Here is a 24,529-nt window from a genome sequence, read left to right as displayed (position 1 = left end):
TGATATAAACCTCTAGGGTTAAAGACTGCAATACTAAAACTCTAGTGCAATCCAGTGCAATTTGGTAGAAAGGAAATGAACCTGGTTCAACTCTGGACTCAATGGATAGCTCTTGCTCTAATTTGTAATTTATAAAATGGGACTGGTTAGGTACCCCACAGTTAGACTACATAGTCCTTTGCCCATTAAGAGAGCTACTGAAATAGTAAATAATCAAGCAAACCACCAACTTAGTCTTTGTGCCATGGACACAGTTTAGACAATGCTTGAATCATCTATGTTTCTAATTTCCTTCTGTCTTTTTAACAACATTTCAGATTATGATAAATATATTTCTGTTTATAATACAGTATTTTGTTATGAAAATGTCTATTCATTACTCCTGACTGGCTGTCTCTCTCTCTCAGAAATGTTTGCTACTATGCTGTAAACCTAGTTGGCAGGATGAAATATTGAAAAGTGGCCGGGACCTAACTCAGAAGCCCTTAGAAATTAGTAGACCACTAAAGAGATATTCCATGTTTTCAGAACAAAGAGTTACAAAAAATTGTCCTGATGGTGATATCCTCCAGATTAAGAACCTCTTACTAAACTGCACAGACAACTTGTGCAGATTAGTGTAACAGACAATCTCTTTGGCCTATTCCAGAAGGTTATAAAGAAAAACCCATCTAAAAACAAGGGCTGACATCCAGAATAAGTTACTCAGTAGTACTACTGAGGAGTTACCCTAAAGCACTACTTAATTTCAGTAGACTACTTGGGAGTAATTTAGTCAGGATGTCAGCCAATATTTAAGTTATTGTGTAAGCAGCTCAAAAAGAAACTTTAGAAAAATGACTCATTCACAGGAAGGGAAGATACATTCAATTCAACAGAAGAAGCAAGGTTAAAATGAAGTTTATTAGGTTTTTTTGAGATTTTTTTGTTTTAGTTTTTTATATAAAACTGTTTGTGAAACAGCTATTTTATTCCCATGGCAGAGTGACCCCTGAAAGATGCACTAACCCCTTCTTAAGGCCTTAACAAGAGAAAAAGTTTTGTTTTTTTAAACTCAAATGTTGAAAAATTACACAATGTACAACAAAAAGTAACCATGTGGTGCAGGCTGCTAAATTGACATTCTCCCTTCCTTCTTTTGAGGAAACAAAAGACAGAGAAGAGAAGGGTTAACTGGATTTTCCTGGTCAGCTTAACACACACTGATTATGTCAACATTCAGACTTCCTGTTGAATGCCTCTTTCTGGAAGGCAAGCCAACACTCTCTTCTAGACTGCCCTCAAAAAAGGCAGCAGCTCCTTGGAATGATTTGGGAGTATTTGTCAATGCCAAGAATGGCCCAAATCTCCTCCCCGCTTTTGGTACAGAGTCATGTCTATAAGTTCAGAGTATCTGCATATAAAGCTAGGAGAAGCCACTCTATTCCACAAGTCACGGGACACAGAAGTCTTCTGATACTTCTCAAGCTTTCTTAATAAAAATAAATAGTGTTTCTTAAAAAGAAAAGAAAAGAAAAACCCTCTTCACACATACGCAAACATCCCTTCCCTTGCAATCATTCATTCTGAACTCCCACCCCTAAGACAATTTTGTCAACAACAACAAATAATCTGTAAAACCTGGGTTTTCTGTTGTGGAAGTTGGAGTGAAGAGACCAATTTGATTAAGCAAGCTCCTAACTCCATACCTCTTTTTGAAACAAGATGAAATCTACTTTCAAAGGCCTTGTTTGGATTTTATGTAGTTTTTTTTATGAGCAACTTGGAACGTATGTGGGTCTTAAAAATTTAATTAAATGCATAAAAAGGGATAGCGCACCTTTCATTTAAAACAAGTCTATCAAGACTAAAAATAGATCTTTATATATATATATATCTATATATATATTTTATCCCTCCCTCTTTAACTCCCCCACATTTTCTTCTTTTCCCTCCCCTTCCCATAGTCACTATGGAGATTGTGTCCATGAAAACAGCTGGTTCAGACTCCTTGATCATATTCTGTGATGTTGTCGGTCAAGTGTGATGAAAGAACTGATGAAGGAAGTGCTGGCATTGGCAGGCACGTCAAGAGGGGGGCATGACTGCACAGTGGGAAAGAATCCATTCAATCTTGAATGTCCGCCGCTTTCTTATCTCAACAGCCTAACCTGTAGAAAAATAAACAAAAGCAGAACTATTAGAAAAATGCACAGATGCTAAACATTTCCATTAACTGTCAACATCAAGACTCAACATAAATTAGTAGCAGAACTTCCCAGAGCTCTTAACGCTTTGTGGAACAGTTTATGGAAGTGTATCAAAAATATTTTTCTTTCTTAAACAGCAAACCTTTTAAAGAAAATCATGAAAAGTCATGCTGCATCATATGAAATAGAGGGAACCACATACCATTCACTTCCCCCAGGTGTCCACGTCAGAATTTGCCACTTCTAATGCAGGGGTGTAGGGCTGCTAGAGGACACACAATATGGGGCTAACTCATACACAGGCTTTACCTCTACTATAGCCTGATCACAACAGCAATGGTGCACTCGGACATGGATGCCTGGCCTCTAGGGAAACAGCTGTATCCCTCCAAACTTCATATGTATCTGAGCAATGATCAGATCATAACAATTTAAACACCAATCCAACAGAAAGTCAGTCAGAATGAGAACAAAAAGCATTTTCAGGGGTAGGTTATCAGAGATAAGCTCTGCAAACAAAATGCCTCCATCTGCGAGCGGCTGGAAGTTGCATGGAAAACTGTTTCAACATAAACAAGGGAAGTACACATTTCATTTCAGCCTCAGTCACCTCTTATCTTTTTCCAGCCATCAGACAAAAGAGACTCCAGAGTCACCCATGACACAAACCCACCCTCCTATCCTTTTGCTCCATATGCATTCAACTACCACCCTTGGTTTCATGCTTACCTATGTGGATTAGGGTCCTCACTCTACTCTTAAGCATGCACTTGAAAAGATTAATGTAGACCAGTGGCACTGGCAGGCAATGTGCAGCTCTCCAAATGTTGCTGAACTATAACTCCCACCACCCTCAGACACAATTTATTACAGCTGGGGTGATGGGAGTTGTAGTTCAGCAACGTCTGGAGAGCCACACATTGTCTACCCCTAACGTAGACCTTTGAAGCAGCCTTCCCACAGATAACCAAATCATGACTATTTTATTTAAATCCTACTTCTCTTTTACAATAAAGTCAAAGTAGATATATACATAGATGACACAAATTATGTACAAACATTATGAACAAACTACCATAGTACCTACATACGCTCACAGAAAACCACACTTCTAGGCTGAAATGTGTTTAGAGGTAGTTACTCTTTTAAAAAACATTCTCAAGTATGCAGGAGAGAAGGAGACTAGAGTTAGGTGCCTAGAAAGTGTCTGAACAGGAAAGGTTATGCCGTTGAGTAGGTGTCAACTCCTGGTGACCACAGAGACATGTAGTTTTCTTGGTAGAATACAGGAGTGGTTCACCATTGCCTTCTCCCATGAAATAGGAGATGATGCCTTTCAGGTTCAAATAGCCACTGAGAGTCATTAGTTAGCTTTGGGTAAGTCTTCATTTTGTAGCCTCTAACATGCCTGTCAGGGTTAAATGGGCAATCAGGTAAGTTTTATGAGAACCTAAGAACAGCCCTGCTGGATCAGGCCAAAGGCCTATCTAGTCCAGCATTCTGTTTCACACAGTGGTCCTCCAGATGCCTCTGAGAAGCCCACAGGCAAGAGGTGAGGGCATACCCTCTCTCTTCTTGCTGCTCTCCTGCAACTGGTATTTAGAGGCATCTCACCTCTGAGGCTGGAGTGGCCTAAAGACTAGTAGCCATTGATAGACCTGTCCTCCATGAATTTGTCTAAGCCCCTTTTAAAGTCATCCACGCTAGTGGCTATCATCACATCACAAAAATTCCATAATTAGTTATGGATTGCATGAAAAAGTAATTCCTTTTGTTGGTCCTAAATTTTCCGGCCTTCAGTTTCATGGGTTGACCCTGTTTCTAGGGTTGTGAGAGAGGGAGAAAGAAACATTGGTATTACTGTGAAGTGTTCTTTTTCACAGCCAAGGAGGTCATCCTCCAAAGCATGGGCTGAACACTGAGCATGCTGCAGACAGGACCAATCAAAGGTTGCAAGCATGGCTAGCTTACTGTGTGGGAGGCGAGTTCCGGGATGGATGTGCTCTCAAAGAAATAGGAAAAAATATATAGTTAGGAAAAAGAAGATAAGTGGAGAGAAAGGGGTGTGTGTGGGGGAAGCCTACAAAGCTAAATACCCTGCAAGTCACCCCCCACCCAAGCACGCCCTGCCCAAGAGAAAAGCGTATGAATGGAAAAAACCTGATGAGCTTCCGAGGGCGGGCAGATGACCTTCTTGGCTGTGAAAAAGAACACTTCATGGTAAGACCAATGTTTCTTTTTCCACAGCCCAAGAAGGTCATCCTCCAAAGTATGGGACATACCCAAGCCAAAATAGACAGGCTGGGACCCAAATCAAATGTGAGTCAGACCACCTGTTGAAGTACAGTGCAACCAAGGGCCGTCTGAGTGGAGTGAAAGGTGAAGATCTTATAATGCTTTATAAAGGGAGTAATGGATGACCAAGTGGCTGCCTTGCAGATTTTAAGTAAGGGCATATTGGCAGTAAAATCTGCTGAAGTAGCCACACTGTGGGTGGAGTGAGCCACAATGCTGGAAGGTATGGGCAGGCCTAGGGATTCATAGGCGAGAGCAATGCAGGATTTTACCCATGCAGTGATCGTGGTTTTGGAAACCTTAGAGCGGAGAGTCGCCTGTTGAAAAGATACAAAGAGGGAGTCTGAACGCCGAAAGGATTTAGTTCTGCGCAAGTAGATCCGGAGGGCCTGTCAGACATCAAGTGAGTGGCATAATTTTTCTTTAGGATGAACCAGTGATGGACAGAAAGATGGCAGGACAATGTCCTGCGAGCGGTGAAAGGTAGAGTTGACCTTCGGGAGAAAGGTAGGATCGGGCTTGAGGATGACAGCATCAGATTGGAAAACGCAGAATTCTTTGCGTGCAGACAGGGCTGCGAATTCTGACACTCTTCAAGCAGAGGTAAGAGATAAGTTTATTCGGTCACTGACCAGCAAACATTTACAATAAAATAGTATGCATTTTACAAATAATATAACAAAACCTGGCCACGCCAGAGATAATGTCATTATCCACATTAGTTAAAAGATAATTTAAATAAAATTCATCAGACCAGCCAGGTAAATCGAGCAGAGGTAACAGCCACTAAAAATATGACTTTAAAGGATAGAAAACAGATCTACTTCTTACAGAGGTTTAAATGGGGTCTTGGTGAGGGAATTGAGAACTTTGTTTAGGTTCCATGTGGGGAACGTATGGACAGGTGGAGGAAACAAATAAGCTGCCCCCTTCAGGAATTGTTGAAGGTGGGGATGCAGACGTGAGGAAGTGGGAAAACCTAAAGAAAGCACCGAAGCTAATGCCAAAGTCTGATGTACTGGGGTGGAGGCCCATGTCAAGCCCTGCTTGGAGAAAGGAAAGGACCTCAGAGTCACCAGCCGCCGAAGAGTCAATACATTTCCTGCGGGCCCACCTAGAAAAAGCTGCCCAGGAGGTCTGATAAATGCAATTCGCCAACGGTCTTCTAGAGGCCAGGATACTTTCTTGAACTGAAGTAGAGTAACCCTTCTGTGCTAGGAGCCTGCGTTCAATTTCCAGGCGGCTAATTGGAGCCACTGAGGATCTGAGTGGACGATGGGACCCTGAGAGAGGAGGTCCGACCATGGAAGTAGGTGCCATGGTGGAATGACTGATAGTTGCAGAAGATCGGAACACCATGGTCTCCGTGGCCAAAATGGGGCTATTGAGATGAGCTCTGCCTTTTCGAACCAGAGCTTCTGGATAAGCTTGGCTATTACTGCAGTCAGTAGGAATGCATAAAGGAGGCCTGGTGGCCAAGGGGAGGTCAGGGCATCTACTGCTTCCGCTTGATGGGAAAGGAAGTGGGAGAAGAATCTGGGAAGGAGATGGTTGAGGGGGGAGGCAAAGAGATCGACTAAGGGTAGATCGAAGCGATGCACAATCTGATGGAAAACTTCCCAGTGAAGAGACCATTCTATCATCTGACGGCTGAGCCAGTTGGCTTGGATGTTCGCTGTGCCCTGGAGATGTTCCACTACAATTGACATCAAGTGTTGTTCCGCCCAGCTGAAGAGCCTGTCGGTCTCTTTCATCAGAGTACATGATCATGTGCCTCCTTGATGGCTGATATGCTATTTGGTGGTCACTTTGTTCATGTGTACGAGTACATCCATGTGGTGGACCATCGGGAGGAACTGCAGTAGGGCCAGTCGCACCACGCGAAGTTCTAACCAATTGATGTTGTGACCCCTCTCCTGCGCTGACCAGATGCCTTGAGCATATTGGCCATTGCAGTGGGCACCCCGGCCCAACAGACAGGCATACGTGGTCACCAGGATTCAACTCGGGACTGTGAGAGGAATGCCTCTCAACATGGCTGACAACAACCACAAGCGTAGAGACTGCCGGATTACTGCAGGTATGGGAATCTCTCTGTGTTTGCAGGCCATGATGTTCTCCTGGAAGGGAAAGAGGAACCACTGAAGAGGGCACGAGAGCCAGCGGGTCCACGGAGTGCACTCTAGACATGCAATCATGGACCTGAGCAACCGAGCTAAGGTCATCAAGCCTGAAGACATCGTGTGGAGCAGGGGTTGGATGATGGAAATCAATTTTCGGTGTCTCTCAAGAGGTAAGGAGACAGCCGGGCATCAAGTGTCAAAAACTACTCCCAAGTGTTGGAGAGTTTGAGAAGTGATGAGGTGACTCTTTTGATGGTTTATCAGGAAACTGTGTGAGTCGAGGACCAAGAGGGTCTTCTGTACAGCAAGCTGGGCCTGACAGAACGAGGTTGCTCAAATGAGCAGATCGTCCGGAAATGGGTAGACATAGACCTGGCTAATACGGAGATGGGCGACTAGAGCAACCATTAGCTTGGTGAAGACACTCGGAGCTGACGACAGGCCATAGAGCAGAGCCCTGTACTGGTAATGGCAGCTATTACACACAATCTGAGAAACCTTCAGTGGTTGGGGAGAATAGGGAAATGGAGGTAAGCCTCGGTCAGATCGATCGAGGCCAGAATCCCCCTTCGATATTGATTCCTTGATTGACCGAAGGGATTCCATCCAGAATTTCCTTTTGCGGATGAATCGGCTGAGAGATCTTAAGTTCAGGAATGCCCTCCAAGATCCATCCTTTTGGGGGATCAAAAACAACAGCAAATAGACGCCATGCAATAACTTAGTCGATGGTACTGGTTTGATGGTGTTGATCTGAAGGAGGCGCTGAATGGCCCGATTCATCTGAAGCTGTTTGTCCGGATGTTTCGATTTAGGGGACCTGGTGATCTGGTCTGGAGGATGAGACTGGAAGTCCAAGGCATATCCGTGAGAGACAGTGGAGCATACCCAATGATCCTGTGTAATGGCTTCCCACTGTGGGCAGAAGTCGAGAAGCCTGCCTCCCACGGGCGGGGGGGAGTCATTGTTTTATGGATGGGTTGGAGATAGGGGGGAAAGGTCAAGTAGAATGACCCCTGGTAGGTCCTCCTCCTCGCTGCTGCCATTGGTTGAGCCAAGCAGGGCGATATGAAAAGCTTGTGTTGTGTTGTCTCTATGGGAAGACAAGGCTGGTCTCTGCAAACCTCTGAAGGGGCGAAAGGACTGGGCATTGGGCCAAAAGGGCCTACGAGCATCCCTGTGGGATGACGGAAGAGCCTTCTTATTCTTCGTCTCTATGAGTATCAGGTCCAAGGCATCACCGAAGAGCTGGGCACCTGAAAAAGGAGTAGCTGAAAGATTAAGCCTTGACCTGGAATCCACTGTAGCTGAGTGGCTGGTAGCAGGATATTCAGCTGTTTCCTGTCAGTTACCAATCCACACACGAACCTGTCCCCTTATCCCATGACTGCTACATTTACTCAAGAGCCTTTGGTGGGGAACTTGGTCAAAAGCTTTTTGGAAGTCCAAGTATATTATGTCAACTGGATCACCTTTATCCATATGCCTGTTGACACTCTCAAAGAAATCCAAAAGCTTAATTGCTCTTGCAGAAGCCATGCTGATTCTCCTTCAGCAAGGCCTGTTCTTCTGTATGTTTAACAATTTTGTCCTTAAGTATGCTTTCCATCTATTTGCCTGGCACACAAGTTAAGCTAACCGGCCTGTAGTTTACCAGACCCCTTTTTGAAAATCAGAGTTACATTAGCTACTTTCTAGTCCTGTGGTACAGAGCCTGATTGTAGGGACAAGATACATATTTTTGCTAGGAGATATAAAATACCTTGTCCATCAGGAAGTACTACAGAAATGAATACTACTCCTTAAAATATCAAATCGTGCTGTAAACTGCCCTGAGCCATTTTGGAAGGGCAGCATATAAATCTAATACATACATACATACATAGGACCACTGTCCTTTGTATAAAATTCCACATACTTATTTAAGAAAACCTTATGTGGGAAATCAGGTAACTCCCATTATCTTAAAATCAGCAGCTGACTTCCAGAGCAGCCTAAGCAAGGATGCAATGGCAACTACATCCTCACAGCTGGAGGCTGCTTGTAACACAGCCAGAGAGCTTGCCCCTTACTGCTGTGCCTGCAATGGGGGGGAATTATTTTGGGTGATGTTCATTGCCTCCAGAATTGCTCAATGCATGCCTTCTAAAAATATGTCCCTGCATGCTGTGTGACCCTCAGGAATATGCTTTTGGAAGAAACAAAACACTTCCAGAAGCAGCTAAAATTGCTCAAAATTGCTCCTCACACCATGTGGGCACAATGGTATTGAGAAACCTTCCTGTAGCACAGGAACTTTGTCCTGGAGCATCCATGCTGCATTGCTCTGGATGTCAACCAGTGTTCATGAGGACATAGCTCAAATAAATAGCTGAAGTCTCATAATTAAAATCACATGCTTTCTTGTACAGTCAAAACAATCTACAAGATGAATAGGATGCTTTCCTTCCTTCCACATCCCTACCCATGTATTCAGGAGTTGTCTGGGAGTCACTTTTTGCAATAGCTCACAGAGTTTTCCTTCGCTTAATTCTGGAAACAAAAGTCAAAATAAGTCTCATTATTCTGGGGTATAAAATTTTTGCCATTGGGAAAGAGAAGCTCTTCTGACATGCATCCACAGCTTCTAGAAGTCAAAAGGAGCGCCTTCTCCTACCTATCTGCAAAGCAAGCATCTTCCTCTGTCATCAACAGGCCTATACAAACAGGCAAAGTTCAGTCAGACTTAAAGCAAATGATGTATTAATTCTCAGAAAGATTCTCAGAAAGAACAGAAGCCCTTGCAAATGACTAGCATTCACAATCAACTGTAGACTCCAAACTGTGTTCTTGCCTCAGGCTTTTGTACATCAGAGACTTGCTTTTACCTGGAAATAATACAGAGCATTAAAGCAGGAGTTCAGAGAAGCATCAGTCACACAACACTCCTCCATGCTCTCCCTTTCCATTCTTGGAGAGTCTCCAAAGCTCTAGGCTCACTCACAATTCAGCTTCATGCCTGACAAAGATCCAGAAGTGCTGGGGCAACTGGCTCAGAAAGAAAGGGACACCACAAGGAGACATTCCACTGCTATGTGACAAGAACAAAGCTCTCCCCAGCCTTTAATATACTGCTTCACAGGACCAAAAAGGGGGGAAAGGAATACCCCAAACCAAACCATGCACAGTATCAATAAAGTACATTCACTAATAAACTGGCAAGATTTCAAGCTAGGCTTCAACAAAAATGCTGGGGAAAGCTGCAGCCAAATCATTTCCAGGTAATGAGAAAGAAGTAAAAGCTTCCTCTGAACTAGTTTGATTATGCAGAGCGAAAATAAGGCAACCAGGATTAGCTAATAATAATAATAATAATAAACAACAGTGCAGTGCACAGTACAAGGAGAGCCTCTTTTCATGTTACTTGCTCCCACAGGCATTTTTAAGATGCCTGTCACAGGAAGAGCTGGAATACAGTATTCACATCTCTGTGTATGTGTCTCAGGTACAATAAAAAATCCTTCCTGAAACTGGTTGGCTGAATATGAGAGATTCACATCTGGACTACTGTATATTTTCTGGACACTTTCCCACATATATCTTAAAAAGATGTGTAGGGATAGTTAGAATGAGGCCCTATGACTAAAATACAGTTAATAGCACAGGCGGGGAATTGCAGATTATATATTCAACTTAATTTTTATTTAAATATAATATATTTTATTATATTATGGGTTAACACAGCAGGGAAAGCTCTATTCAAATCGGCACTAACACATATTTCCTTCTCTGTGCACAGGAAACAACAGGATAAATGTATTATTGTGAAACACAACATATGCAAATGCAAAATGGTTACCTTTGTTATCAAGAGCTCAGAAAAACTGTATACCTGAACCTAAGTAGTCACATGAAACCCATTAACCGGGCCACTGTCACAAAAAGTCAAACCCTTAGGAACAAACAGACTGGGTAATGGTTACATAAACATCCAGTTTTTTCTGTAAACTAATCTACAGTTATTTGGCTGCATGGTTAAGACTTGCTCTCTTTTTCTTAAGTATGTTTTATTTTTAGCAAACTAATAATTAAGTCAGGACTTTGGCTAACCATGTCCTCAATCATCATTTAAAGATCTCAGGTTATATTCATTGTGCTTGTGATGCTCTCAAGTGTGACAGGGCAAGAATGCTAGAATCTTTTTACATTAATATTTTAGGGGGTGCTTTGGAGCTAGGGTCATGAACCAGGGACCAAGACTAGGAGATGCACCAACATAAAGAGACACAACCAGTGGCGGAGCCAGACCACGAGCGGCCCGTGCCCGGCCGCTGCGGAGGCCCCGCTTACCTCACCCCCCATGTGTGACATCAGATGGGGTCTAGCCATGCCCCTGCGTCAGACAGATGCGGGGGTGTGGTCTGGCTCCCAACGGGGCTGCGCAGCCCCATTCAGGACCTAGAGCCAGGCCAGGGCTGCGTTGGCAGTGTGGCCAGGAGAGCTGCTTCTGGCCGCGCTGTGAATGCAGCATTGGCCGTCCAACTCCAGAACGGGGCTGCGCAGCCCCATTAAGGAGCTAAACTGGGTTCGGCACTGCATTCGCAGTGCGGCCAGGAGCAGCTCTTCCCTGCCTTAAATGCAGGGAAGAGTGCTTCTGGCCATGCCACAATCACAGCCCCAGCCATTTAATGCCCGAACGGGGCCATGCAGCCCCACTCGGAAGCTAAACCAGCACCCCTCGCATCTTATGTCAGACATGGGGGCCATGTCAGGGCGGCATCCTGGGTTCTTTGAACCCGTTCGCCCAATGGTGGCTCCGCCCCTGGACACAACCTTTCCCAGAAAGCTAGCATTTCTATGTAAGACAAAGTAGGTAGACAGCACCTAGTCAAACTCAGCAATAGGGAGGGACAAAGACAGGAATAAGAAGGGCCAATAGTAGACCCCATTACCGCAGAAACCATCTATGCCAGAGCTGCACAACTTCTGCCCTCCTGCTGTTATTTGACTACAAACCCCATCACCCCAGTCACAATGGCCAACAGGCAGGGATTCTAGGAGTTGTTATTCAACAACAGCTTGAGGGCCATATCTGTGCAGCCCTGATCTATGCCATCAAAATATATTTTAAAGAGTGGGAGAAAGAAGTATGTGCTCCTATCTGTAAAAAACATTGTCGTAAAGATACTGAATGGCATGACAGTTGACAAACACTGAGGAGCATTTTATCTCCATTATTCCATGTAAAAACTATGAGAAAACCATTCTACTTGGAAATTCACTGTCTATGAAGAGAGATCTCTAAGCAGTAAATTTAAATCTGGGTCTACATTGCTGTCCAAAATGCATTAACTCACTGCTGAAAAAATTTGTGTCCCATTTCATACATGACAGCATGCAAGGAGAATCCACACACAGTGCAGGCAGGCAGTTTTAACTTTCAAATAAGCCCCCTATGGCCTGAGTCACTTTAAAAAAAGAACAGTATAGGTGGAGAATGGTGCTTAACAGAAAGCCTGGATAGCTGTTTCATTTTCAGACTGCCAATTATTCTTTTTCTTTTTGGGAAGTCACTTTGATTCTCAGCACTTTTGTTTCATAGTCTGCAACGTGGGGACAATAATCCTAACCTACCTTCTCCACCAAAAAGTATACTAAGATAGACAAATGCATGAAACAATGTGTCAATGATAAAAACTGGCAGAGGTCGTCCAAAAACCATTTAATGTTCATGTTAATATATAATATTTCAGCCAATTGTTAGAAGGCTTCAGTTATAAGTATTTCTGTGGAGCAATTAATCGAAGGCACCAATTTGTTTCAAGAGGGATAGCAGTTGAGAGTACTTGTCTGAAGTAACTTTCATTGAAACCACAAACCCACCCCATGCAGACTAGTCTGGCAACATGGCACTCAGTCTAATGGTTTGTGGTAAGTAACCCAACGCAACTAGGTGCATTGCCATTGGGAAGAGAGTTGAGCAGAACAGTCTGCCTAGGCTTGGACAGGCACTTGGAATAGCCCCAAAGTATCAAGAGGAGAGGAAGGGAGGGAAACATGTGGCCACAGCAACATGGTGCTGAGGGAGAGAAAAGGCGCAACATGGGTGAGAAGAGCAGGGGACAAGCCAGACACACAGACAGATTCTATATGCAATGTTGCATTAGGTAGGCTTCAGAGGCTTTTTTCTCTAAGAGGATAGAAAGCACTAACTATCTTGGAAGAGGTGAGCTATTCCTTGTTGGGCTGTGCAAACTGTTTCAACTAAACCAGGGTTCAAGTCGAACTGGCCCAGTTCAACCAGCCCAAGATCCAAATGGAATGGCCCTCCAAAAAGGGGGGTGGTCTGAGCTCAAGCTGAAACGGGCCTGGTTTAGATCAAACCAGTTCAGTTGGTTCTAGTGCTTGTAAAGGGGAATCTTTACAAGCACCGGGGAATCCTACGGGTTTTTAAAAGGGCGGGAAGGGGGTGGGCAAGAGGTTGTGCTGCCGCTGCGGGTAAGATAACCTCCCACACACCCTTTTAAAACCTTGTAGGGTTCCCCCAGTACTTGTAAAGGGGAATCTTTACCAGATTCCCCTTTACAATCACTAGAACCGGGGTTGAACGGCTTTGACCATAGTCCTAGGCACAAACCGAACTGCTGGCCACTTTGGCAGAGCCGGAACATGGACCAGGCAGCTCAGTTCAAGTCCAGTTAGGACTTGAACCAAACCGCCTGGAGCGGTTCCATGCACACCTCTAATTCTTTGCTTCTAGCTCACTACAGACATACACCAAGATCAAAGCAAAGTAAAGCCTCCAACAGACTATGAAGCTGTATCCCTCACAGTGTGCTGATTGTCTTTGCTGAGCTCAAAAAGGCAACTCGCAAAGTTTTTGCTTCCATTGGAACTGAAAACATATTATGGCCTTATGCAGCAGTACTGAACTACTGATTACTACTTTTTCTTCTAGTCCACTAGTACCAAGATGTGGACAAGACACAGCTGATCTTATAGTGAAGTTAAAAAGAAGAAGGTTGCTTTGAGCAGGTCTGCAAATTATTAATAAAATCTAACTGTGATGAGAAATTAACCCTTTTTTGTATTTGTGTATATAGAGGGAATAGAGGAATTATGGGGAAATGTTAGTCATTCAGTGTATTGTACAGGAGCATCTGCTCAATTTTGCCCTTTGCTGATAAACATGAAGGTACAGAAATACAACAATGTAACTAGCAGCCTGAAGTGAATAGGAGTCCCAGTTAAAATCTCTGCAGGAGTAGATCATCACCTATTTGTCTCTCAAACTGGAAAGAAGGTGGGAGGGGAAACTAGGAGTCCTTCCCTCAACTCACCTGTGCTTGCTTTTATTTTCATTCCCACGAACACACTTCCCCCCTCACCCCCGCTCCGACTGCTCTGTGCTGAGGCTGCCTTTCACCATCTTGTTCTGCAAGGAGGGAAGAGAGCAAGGGAGGAGGGGCTGATGGTCCAATATGCCAAGGAGGAGGAGAGGAAATTGGAAGAAAAAGAGAAGAGAGACAGAAGAGAAGAAGTGGAGGAATATATGGAGAATGAAAGAGAGAAATCAGTATCAGTACTAGAACCAAACACAGATTTTTTCAGGCAGGATTTCAGCATGGCAACAGTTAGCATTTTTGAGAAGCAGGAGGACTGTGTTAAGAATAACAGAATTTGCACACCACCAAAAAAAAAAAAAAGGAGCTATACCCCTTGCATAACCACAAAACAAAGGTGAGCACCAAAACAAGGCATTAAAATACTATACTTGCACTTCAAGGCTTTTTACCTTGATTGTTCTGAAAAAAACATTTTGAGAAAAATACGTTATGCAAGATGTTTTTTTAATGTCAGAGATGTCAAATGAACTACTTTGATTTGCTGGAGGTCCTAACAGAAAATATAGCTAGCTTTCACATGTTAACTGAAATAATCTGCTTATGAGGGCGGGGGGGGGGAGGTGCTAACACCACAAAACATCACAAATAATTTGCAAGTTTAGAAGGCTTTGAGACATGTCTCAAAACCTTCTCAACTAGCAAGTTTTTTTTTTTTTTTTAAACCTATATATGTATCTCCATCAATGCTAAAGCAGCAACGTTTTCTACACTAGGACTACCTCTTAAAAAGCAGGACAGCTACCTTGGGCTTCTACTGAGGAGAAAAAAAGGAAGACTGCAAAACAGAGCAGCAGGTATTCCCTGGTATGTACAAATGAAGAAAAAAGATCAAAAATAGATACTGGGTGCAAAAACTAGCACCCTGAGAATCTCAGCTTTGATTTTATTTGTAAAAAGCAAGTTTCTAGCTCTTATGGTTGGGAAGACTGGTATGAAAGAGTATTTGCATACAATTGTCTGGTGGAATCTCCAAGCCACAGAGGGGACTCTCTAAGATTACAAGCAATTCAGTGCCTATACCCTGGCAGAATCAGAATGATGAAAAATAACTAAGTATTTGTAAATCTGCTTTATAAGTAATAATTTACATAATGGCTGAAGTATTCAGCTTTTCATGGAAGGCTCAATCATCTTTGCAAATGTTAGAAATAAGAAAACTGATATTTATTCAAGTGGGATCCCACACCCATTTATCAGTACAATATTAATAAATGGCAAGTATTATTCACAGAAAACCCCTCCAAATTTCACAGCACATGTTGCACTTCTCCTTTATATAAGAACATCTGGATCAGATCAGTGATCGTCAGTGATAGTCATGGAAAGAGCCATATATTCAAATTATTAGTTTGCTATTCTTATTTTGTTTTTGTATGATCTTGAATTGTAGTTTTTTAAATCAGTTTTGTAGACCATCTTGAGGACTCATTAATCAAAGGTTCAGGGGAAGTATTTAAATTAATAATAAAAATATAGAGTAAAAAGGCTTTTCAGTACTAAAATGTACCTGTACAGCCTAAGCCTAATGCCAATTTCTCTCATAAATAGTAAAGAAGCCTGTACTACAACTTAGGTTAGGTTAACTCACAAGTACTTATCACCTCATAAGTATTTTCTAAATTCCCATCAAGCAGTCTTTTCTGCCAACATTTTCTAATGAACTGAATACTCTGAGATGGCCTCTAGGGAAGCAGAGTAAATCCTAACCAAAATCCTACAGTTACTGTTTGGACATTATCAGAGCAAATACCAACACATTCATATAAATTCAACAATTACAGAGTTCAAAATGCTTTGATTTTACCTTCATATTACTTGCCATCTGACAACAAAATGGGAGGATTCAAGATCTGCTGGGCAGGGTAGCAGGAGAAAGGAAGATGAGATGGGTGCCTATGACTCTCCTCAGATAAGCCAGAGGTTTTTGGTTTACCCAAAGAAAACTTTAGCTTGGAGTGTTAGTAATGGTGGAACATATAAAAATGGGAAAGTGTTCAGATTTGTTCCCACGGACAATGGACATGGAAGCCTAGTTACTGGAAGTTCATAGCAAGAGGGCGGTAATACAACAAAATTCTGTACCTATAGTGTAAAGCTTCCAACCCTTCTTATCTATAGTAGCTTAAAGTAGAATCTGATACCCCTTGCCAAACAATATTTTGACAAATGAGTTAGAAGGCAAGTGATTAAAGAGGAAATAACAGCCCTCTTATTGTATACATTTGTTCTCTAGCCTGATTGAAGTGAGCATGGATGACAGTGGGCAGGATCCAGATTAAATTAGTCATGACCAAGTCACACTGAATTTTTATTTATTTGTTTGTTTGTTTGTTTGTTTTATTAAACTTCTATACCACCCAAACTTTCGTCTCTGGGCGGTTTTAATGTCTCATTTTAATTAATATCTCAAATTAATGTCTCATTTGTGACAATGATACTTCGTTATGGCTAACTTAGTCTGGATTCTATCCAGTGGTTTATCAAATTAATCCCTAGAGGTTAAGAGAAGGGGCAGTAGTACAGATAAGGCCATGGCTGTGACTTTGGAGAGAAAGTCTTTACCTGTGGCATGGGTTACTGCATCTCAATGACCTAAACCAACAGTTTAACCTGTTCAATGTAAAGGTGAAAGTTCTCTTGAAAAATATGAATTTTGATATTGAGAAGGCTCCGAGCTCCTGCTCAGAGACTCAGGTTTCAGAATCAGAAGCATGACAAGACAAATATCTCCCTTTTCCCCCAGGGAACTTGGCGAGTTGAGGGAGTACAGAAGGAACTGTTAGTGGACGCCCTTGTATGGTTCAGCAATAACAAATCGTACTAATGGAGCCTACTTTCCTCTTCTTTTAGGATGGCAACTCTTAACTAGGATCCCCTCCCATGTTGCTGTGAATTTGGTTTGCATCAAGCTGTGAACACAGAACCTATTAGAGGAGGGGACACACACACACACACACACACACACACACACACACACACACACACCTCATAAGCCTTCTTCCCTTCTTGAAGTAGGCGAAAAATATCCTTCAAGGTAGGCAGAGAAAAGCAACAGCTCCACATCTAACATTCCAGAATATTCCTAGAATAGGTTCTGTGTAGGTGCAGAACCTCCATGTGTGGTACTGCATAGAAACTAGTGCAACAGCTTTGCACTAGTGCAATGCCCTTCCACAAGGTCTTCATTAGTCAGGATGTCAGTCAGTGTCTGGTTATCTGTAAAGTATCTTCTCTCAGACATGCCAAAAATTTCTGAGAGAAATTACAAAATTTCTTGCACATGAAGTATTTTACCATTTCTGCTTTCCACTAACCCCCTCCCCACTTTAGATTGTTTTGCTAAAGAAGATTATTTCATACCTTAACGATTTGTCCAGATGCTGAGCAAGTAGACTAGAATTAGCTACCCAAATGTACTCAGCATGGCAGCTATTCTTCATCTACAAATACTCCCATCTCCAGTAGATCCATCAATGGGAGCAGCTTTCTAATCAGCTTCTCATCCATTTCTACACTTCCCTTTCTCAGAATATTTCCAGACTGACTACCACTTTTAGCAGAATGCTTACTGAATGCCACAACCAAAGAAAAATGCTCAGCCCAAAACCAATGAAATTAAACTAGGTTCACAGAATAAGCAGCAATATAGAAGCTATTAAACTAATTCCATGGGGAAAAACAGTATGTGGACTTTCATATCCTATAGAACTATTTGCACATGTGTAGACATACACAGACACACAGAAAGAGAGAGTGCAACCTAGGTGCATATTATTTAGAAAGTGTAACCCAGATGCAGAATTGTCTTAAACTAATGAGTACAGTAAAAAGCAACATCAGATTGACAATATTTGTATTACCTTGTGCTTGGGGCACCTCACTGAGAAATTCTCTTCATTTAGTAAACAATCTAAAAGAGAAGGGGAAACAGAATGCAAGATTACTTCTGAAATAAAATACCACATCAGTTCTGCTAATCGTAGGTAGGAAGGACCTCCTTTTCCTTAGCAGAAACAGCAGAAGTTATAAAGAGATGTGAATGGTATTAGCAACATGCACTACATCAGCCAAACCATTACAAAACTCATTTTTTTTAAAAAATAAAAGTAAAGTAGGGACACACTCTTCACTTCAACACGAGAAATACAGAAAAAATGAAATGTACAGTAGATACACGACCCCTGTTTATACACTTGTGGCATGCTTCCTGTTTAGTATATGCCTCACCATTACTTCCTGATTAGACTACGTTCAGGCTCAGATGCAAAATGCCTCTGTATACCAGTTGAAGGGGAGCAACACCAGGAGAGAGGGCATGCCTTAATCTCTTGCCTGTAAGTTTCCCGGAGGCATCTGGTGGGCCACTGTGGGAAATGGGATGCTGGACTACATAGGCCTTGAGCCTGAACCAGTAAGGCTGTGCTTATGTTCTTATGATGCCTATCTACAGCATGCAGAAACTTCAAATCTAATAGTAACTTACTGTAAAGAACAGTGTTGAATCTACTTCCCAATCTCTAAGATACACAGAGCTTCATTAATATGAGAAGAGTGTTTTACAACCTGTCTACTAAGGTTCCCATAACAAAAGCGAATGTCTGAAGGGGAATCAGCTGCCTGCAAACACATTCCAAGTATGCACTCAAATGTCTTAGCCAATTGAGACTCCTGGGCATATGTTTGCTCAGCATTTGCAGACATACATCTCCCCTTCAACAGCAAGGTGTTCAGCAAAGTAGCTTGTGCAAACAGCGTTTTCCAAAGTCTTAAGTCATTTGAGACTCTTTAACAGCTTCATTCCAGTCAAACCAAGGGCAAGTTCTCATGACCCATGCAAGGCTGCTTGACTAGGAATTGGGAGGTTTGCACACCATACCTGCTCCTGATTTCTGATTGTAAGAACTGGGAAATTTTCACCAATGTCAGATTGGCATCACACCAAACCACCATTTGACTGAGATTTGTAATCTGAAACCTGATCTGCTGTTGCTCATCCCAGTTTAAATGATGGTTTGGTGTGGTGCCAACCTGACATCAGCAAAAAAAATTCCAGGTTCTTATGACTGAAAATTGGGAGAACACGCAGTGCACAAATCTCTTTTTTCTCGGTCAGGCAGCCTCGCATGGGTTGGGAGAACCCACCCTTGGAAACAGCAAAATCTACTTTAAAACAGTTGCTTTGTCCAAGGCATCCTTCCTTAGAGCACATGTTTAGTTCAGCAGACACTGGTTTATGCTGTGGACCTAACCATATTTCAAACTATCCTTTGACAAAACTTAATTTCAGCAGTATAATCAAGACAGTGAGGCTTCAGTAAATTGTTAATGGATCCCATTCCCACAATTTTCTACAACTTCCAAGCAACTCTCATAGTGGTAAATAAAAGCATCCTAATTGGAAACCATCTTAAATATGTGATATAACCATATTCTCCTGCTGTTGCAATCTGTTGGAAAGTTGTAGCAGTCAGCATGAGACTAACAAGACCAAAAAAAAAAAAAAAAAAAATCTGTCAAAGCTCTCATATTGCCTCATTTTTCTTTTCTGCAAGGAAAAATATCGGTATTCCATAAACAATGGTAAAAAAAAAAACCCCAAGAGGTAGCATCCACAGTGATGCTTGTAGCAGGATTATTTGCAGTTTCAGTGCTCTGCAATGTTGTATTATCACCAGCAGAAGAGGAATCTTCTCAGGGGCATATATAAACTTGTGCAAGAGGTAGTACAATGTGTTGCACAACTAATCCCTTCCACTAGTGCAAGATCTAGTCTGGAACAGAAGTTACTTTTTTCATGCAACAATTAGGGATGTGCACGGACCGGTTAGGAGGCCATTCTACTGGCCTCCAGACCAGTCCGGACACGGGGCGGTTCGGATTCGGAAGGGTTAGGGTGGGGAGTTCCATTAAGGGCGGCGGGGGTGGGGTGGGGCTTTACTTACCCCTCCCGCGTTTTCCAAACTCCGGCGCCGTAGTTACTGTAAAAATCCGGCGGCAGGATCCCTCCTTGCCGCCCGCTTCAATCTCCAAACCATGGCTCCTCCGTGGTAAACAATCGGGCGGCAGGATACCTCCCTGCCACCCCTTTGAAGCCCCCTGCCGCCCCCTTCAATCTCGCCCCCACTGCTCGCTCGCGGCAGGGAGATGTCCTCCTGCCCCTTCCCTGCCGGGCTGCAAAAGTCTTTAAGAAGCCTTTTGCCCGCGCACGCGCAAAAGGCTTCTTAAAGACTTTTGCAGCCCAACAGCGAAGGGGGCGGGAGGACATCTCCCTGCCGCGAGCGAGCAGTGGGGGCGAGATTGAAGGGGGCGGCAGGGGGCTTCAAAGGGGCAGCAGGGAGGTATCCTGCCGCCCGATTGTTTACCACGGAGGAGCCATGGTTCGGAGATTGAAGCGGGCGGCAAGGAGGGATCCTGCCGCCGGATTTTTACAGTAACTACGACGCCGGAGTTGGGAAAACGCAGGAGGGGTAAGTAAAGCCCCACCCTTAATGGAACCCCCCACCCCAGTGCCGGACCGCAGCTCCGCGGTTCCGTGCACACCCCTAGCAACAATCTTGTGCTGCAGTCGAACACTAGTGTAACTGCATTCACACTAGTACAAGATTAGTCTGGATACCTCCCAAGGAGTATGCAGAAAGATAAAATAATTCAGCATGATTCACCAAGAAGAATACCTATCCCTGCTAGCAGCCATAATTCAAAATATGAGACAGTAATGCAGGAAACCTTAAACCAAATACTACTCTTAGAAGGTTTTTCTCCTTTCATATTTTAATTAGTTATATATAAAGGAACATAGGAAGCTGCCTTATACAGAGTCAGAACATTGGTCCATCTAGCTCATAGCATTCTGAAAATAAAATTTCCTTGTTGGTTGCCCACAGCCATTTGGAAATCCAAGGTAACGTTTATCCCTCTGGACAGGAAAATTTCATTCTTATCACATCACCACAACATGACACCAAATTAGGGATGTGCTGAATCGCAGGGCACATCCCTTTAAAACTAGGGGCTTACGCAGCCCCTTTAAAGCGGAGGAGAGCAGGTCCATACCTGCTCCTCTTCTGCTTGGCGTCACTGCTGTCAATCCAGCGCTCCCCACTCCCACTATGTCCGTTTGCTGGCTTGGCATCTCCCAGCTGCCCCTGTGCAACACCCACAATAATAAACCACAGGGAATCGCGGACAAAGCAACAATATATAAACAGCAATCCGTGAAATAACCTTAAACAAGGTAAAAATGTATTAAACATACATAAGAATATGTATAAATATCAACAAGGTAAAAATGAATTCAACATACATATGAAAATGTATAAACACATTTATTGTCCAGCTGCACCCATCCTCCTTCCATCGGCCAGGCGCCCGGACAATGGAAGGAGGATCAAGGTAGCTGTGCGAGCCACCACTGCTGCCAGCTGCCTCCTTCAGCAGCGCTCATCCTCCTTCCATAGCCTGGGCTTTGGCTGAGGGAAGGAGGATGGGTGCAGTGAGCAGTGGAAGGAGGTGGCTGGCAGTGGCCTGGGGGAAAGTGAAAACTCTGTGGCCCCCTCCCAGGTGGAGTGGGGGGGTGCACAGCTGAGCGAGTGCACTGCCATAGGATGCCCATGTTCTGAACACTGGCCACTCTCCTCTCGCTATACCCCTGGAGGAGAAAGGGTCTTGTGGTAGCAAGTATGAATTGTCCTCTTCGCAAGGAGGGTCCACCCTGGTTTGCATTTTAATAGGAGACTATATGTGAGCACTGTAAGATATCCCCTTTAAGGGATAGGGCCACTCTGTGAAGAGCATCTGCCTGCAGAAGGTTACATGTTCCCTCCCTGGCATCTCCAGATAGGGCTGAGTTAGACTCCTGCCTGTAACCTTGGAGAAACTGCTGACAGTCTGGGAAACTATACAGAGCTAGATGGACCAATGGTCTGACAAAGTATAAAGCAGCTTCCTATGTTTCCATGAACAAGCCTCTGTGTCCAGCAGAGAACTCAGTTCTTTTGTTGCAAAACTCTGACTGTTTAAAAGAGCATACAGAGCCCTGTCTATGCTGCAGGAAGATGTACAAGTTATTACAAGAAAACTCCAATTAAGAATAGCTTAGCTCCATCTTCTGGTAGTTTAGGAGCATACAATGAAAGTATGTATATATTATTACTATCATAACTAGCAACTGTTAAAATATCTATGCCTCATTAATTTTTCCACTCTCCTGTGAGATGTAGTCAGTAGCAATAAAGCTAGCACTGTGTCTGCAGCACTCATCTAACAAGTTGTTCTGGTAAGAATTAATATGCCTACTTTCCTTTCCCTATAATCTTAATTGATAATTACCATCTTCACAAGTTAGCGCACTTCAGCTTTAATGTTTACACATCACCACCTTGAACTGAGGAGGATGACAACATCATAAACTATGCCGCTGAGGTGTCCCAATGTGTCACTTACAACAACTTTAGGGAATTTGGTTCAAATCAGTTAGGCAGTCCACAAGTTAGCCGACATATGCCTCAAATGTTCATGCCTTTGGCATCTTGAATCGGGGTGGATGGCATCATTACAAACTATGCCCTTGAACAGACATATATTAACACAAAAGATACTGCAGCCAAGATTTTTCTAAAAATATATCTTAAATAGGAAATAGAAGGTATGATTAGATTCCAGCTAATTTGAGGGGCTATCCTCTCCAGCTCAAAACTCATGCACAAGTCTGCACTTTGGTTTCTTGCCAATTTTTAGATAGTGATGCTTAGGATCTGTATCACACTTTTTGTGTGCAAAGTGTTTCCCATGTATTTATTCAGATGCAATCTTTACAACAACCCTATAATGGAAGTATATTATCCTTATATTGCAGCTGGGAAGTTGAAGCTGAGAGAAAGCTTTGCCTATGTTTATTTAACGTATTTCTATACCACCCAAAACTTGAGTCTCTGGGAGGTTTACAGTTAAAAAGTTCACCTAGCGAGTTCATAGCAGAGGCAAAATTCAAACTAGGGAAGTTCCGATTTACAGCTCTGTCTCTTAGCCACTACACTATACCAGCTAACTACACCTCTGGCACTCCAAATGTCTTCAGATTATTCTAATACTGGAAGCATATACTCTAATTCAATTTTGTTATTTATTTGTTGCATTTATATTCCACCCTATACAAAATCTCAAGGCAGTTTACAATCTAGTCAAGCCAAAACCTAAAAACTATATAAACAGATTAAATTGCCATAAATAAATAAAAAAAAACACCATAAACTAAAAGCCTGATAAAACAGGTGTGTTTTCAAAAGTCACTGAAACTCCCTGATGTGAGAAAAACCAGGGACTACATTAATAAAGACTCTCAAAGTTCTGTTTTTAACAGAAACGTTTAGACTGTTTTTCAAGAGGAAACAGGCTTTTAATCTCTGCATGACAAGTCAATGTCTGATTGTAGTTTACACTTGTGAATATAAAAGCTGGTGTTTGGTGCAGATTATTTTTCCTGTTTGTTGTTATTTATCATAAAATGGTGCCACATTCTGTTCCACGGGTTCCACTTTTGTGGCAAGTGGTTTTCAGAGTATTTATCTTACAAAGTGTTTTGGAATTGATCAGTGAAAAAACATTTTAAGATCAAAGCTTTATTCTTACCTGCATCAATGGCACACGGATAATGGTATCGGAAGGAGCAGCCTTTGTTGTAGCAGCCTAAGGTGGCTCCTGGCTCCTGGCAATGAGAACATTTCTGAAAGAAATGGAAAGATAGAACACTAGCTTACATATGAACCTTAGTTTCCACCACCACCACCACCCCTTCTATTTATAATCACATAAAATTATGTCTGCCCGGACACTAGTTTCTCAGGTTCACCAAAATCCACAAAGAAAATTCCAAATATTGTGTATGCTTGACTCCAAAAACAGCAAACTTCTCAAAAATCAAGAACTGTGAGCAAAATCTACTGAAAGAAAAATATCCCATGCAGATGCATGAATTACCCAAAACTATTTAAAAGAGTATTTTGCTATATATCACAATTCTACAATCATCAGAATCTTAAAGCCACCACTGTGGTCCATTTGTCACCCAGAAAGATGAAAGGAGGGAACTGGGGGCTGTGCCAGTGTTCTTCCCCCTCTTGTCAGTCTTCTTTGGCAGCAATGACATCTGTGCTTCTGAGAGCTGAGCTGTTTCCAAATGAAGAGAAGTGAAGCATGGTGTCCACTAGGTCAGTCTCTCATGCCCTGTAGAAGGAAATTGGCTGGGCAGCTCAAGTCCAGCCCAGGGTTGGTGCCACCTTCCACCCTCCAAATAAGATTAGCTGGTCCCTGTACTTCAGATTGTGGAATTCACTACCCCATCTCACTGCCTACTGAGCCTTACTGACAAACAAACAACAAATATTTATATACCACTTATTGACAAGTCCCCCAAAGCAGTTTACATAGAGAAAACAGTAATAAATTAATAAGATGGATCCCTGTCCCCAAAGGGCTCACAGTCTAAAAAGAAACACAGACACCAGCAGCAGCCACTGGAGGGATGCTGTGTTGGGCTGGA

General features: G+C 42.8%; 1 protein-coding gene across 5 annotated transcripts in view; it reads right to left on the bottom strand.

Annotated features, from left to right (window-relative positions):
• Positions 1–884: 884 nt before the first annotated feature.
• TCF20 (transcription factor 20) overlaps positions 885–24,529 on the bottom strand; it is a 288,990-nt gene continuing 265,345 nt past the window's right edge. For 3 of the 5 annotated variants that reach the window (XM_053251694.1, XM_053251696.1, XM_053251693.1), the window contains 4 exons: positions 23,620–23,713; positions 17,853–17,902; positions 13,927–14,054; positions 885–2,150 (listed from right to left, as the gene is read on the bottom strand). In XM_053251694.1, the coding sequence (XP_053107669.1) occupies positions 13,971–14,054; positions 17,853–17,902; positions 23,620–23,713 (228 nt within the window). In that variant the 3' untranslated portion in view covers positions 885–2,150; positions 13,927–13,970. The remainder of the gene's footprint in view (positions 2,151–13,926; positions 14,055–17,852; positions 17,903–23,619; positions 23,714–24,529) is intronic. The other 2 variants (XM_053251697.1, XM_053251698.1) reach the window with 2 other exon arrangements.

This window comes from Hemicordylus capensis, chromosome 5 (assembly GCF_027244095.1).
Source record: "Hemicordylus capensis ecotype Gifberg chromosome 5, rHemCap1.1.pri, whole genome shotgun sequence".
In the NCBI taxonomy this organism is placed as follows: domain Eukaryota; kingdom Metazoa; phylum Chordata; class Lepidosauria; order Squamata; family Cordylidae; genus Hemicordylus; species Hemicordylus capensis.
This window is presented reverse-complemented; position numbering and strand designations above follow the sequence as displayed.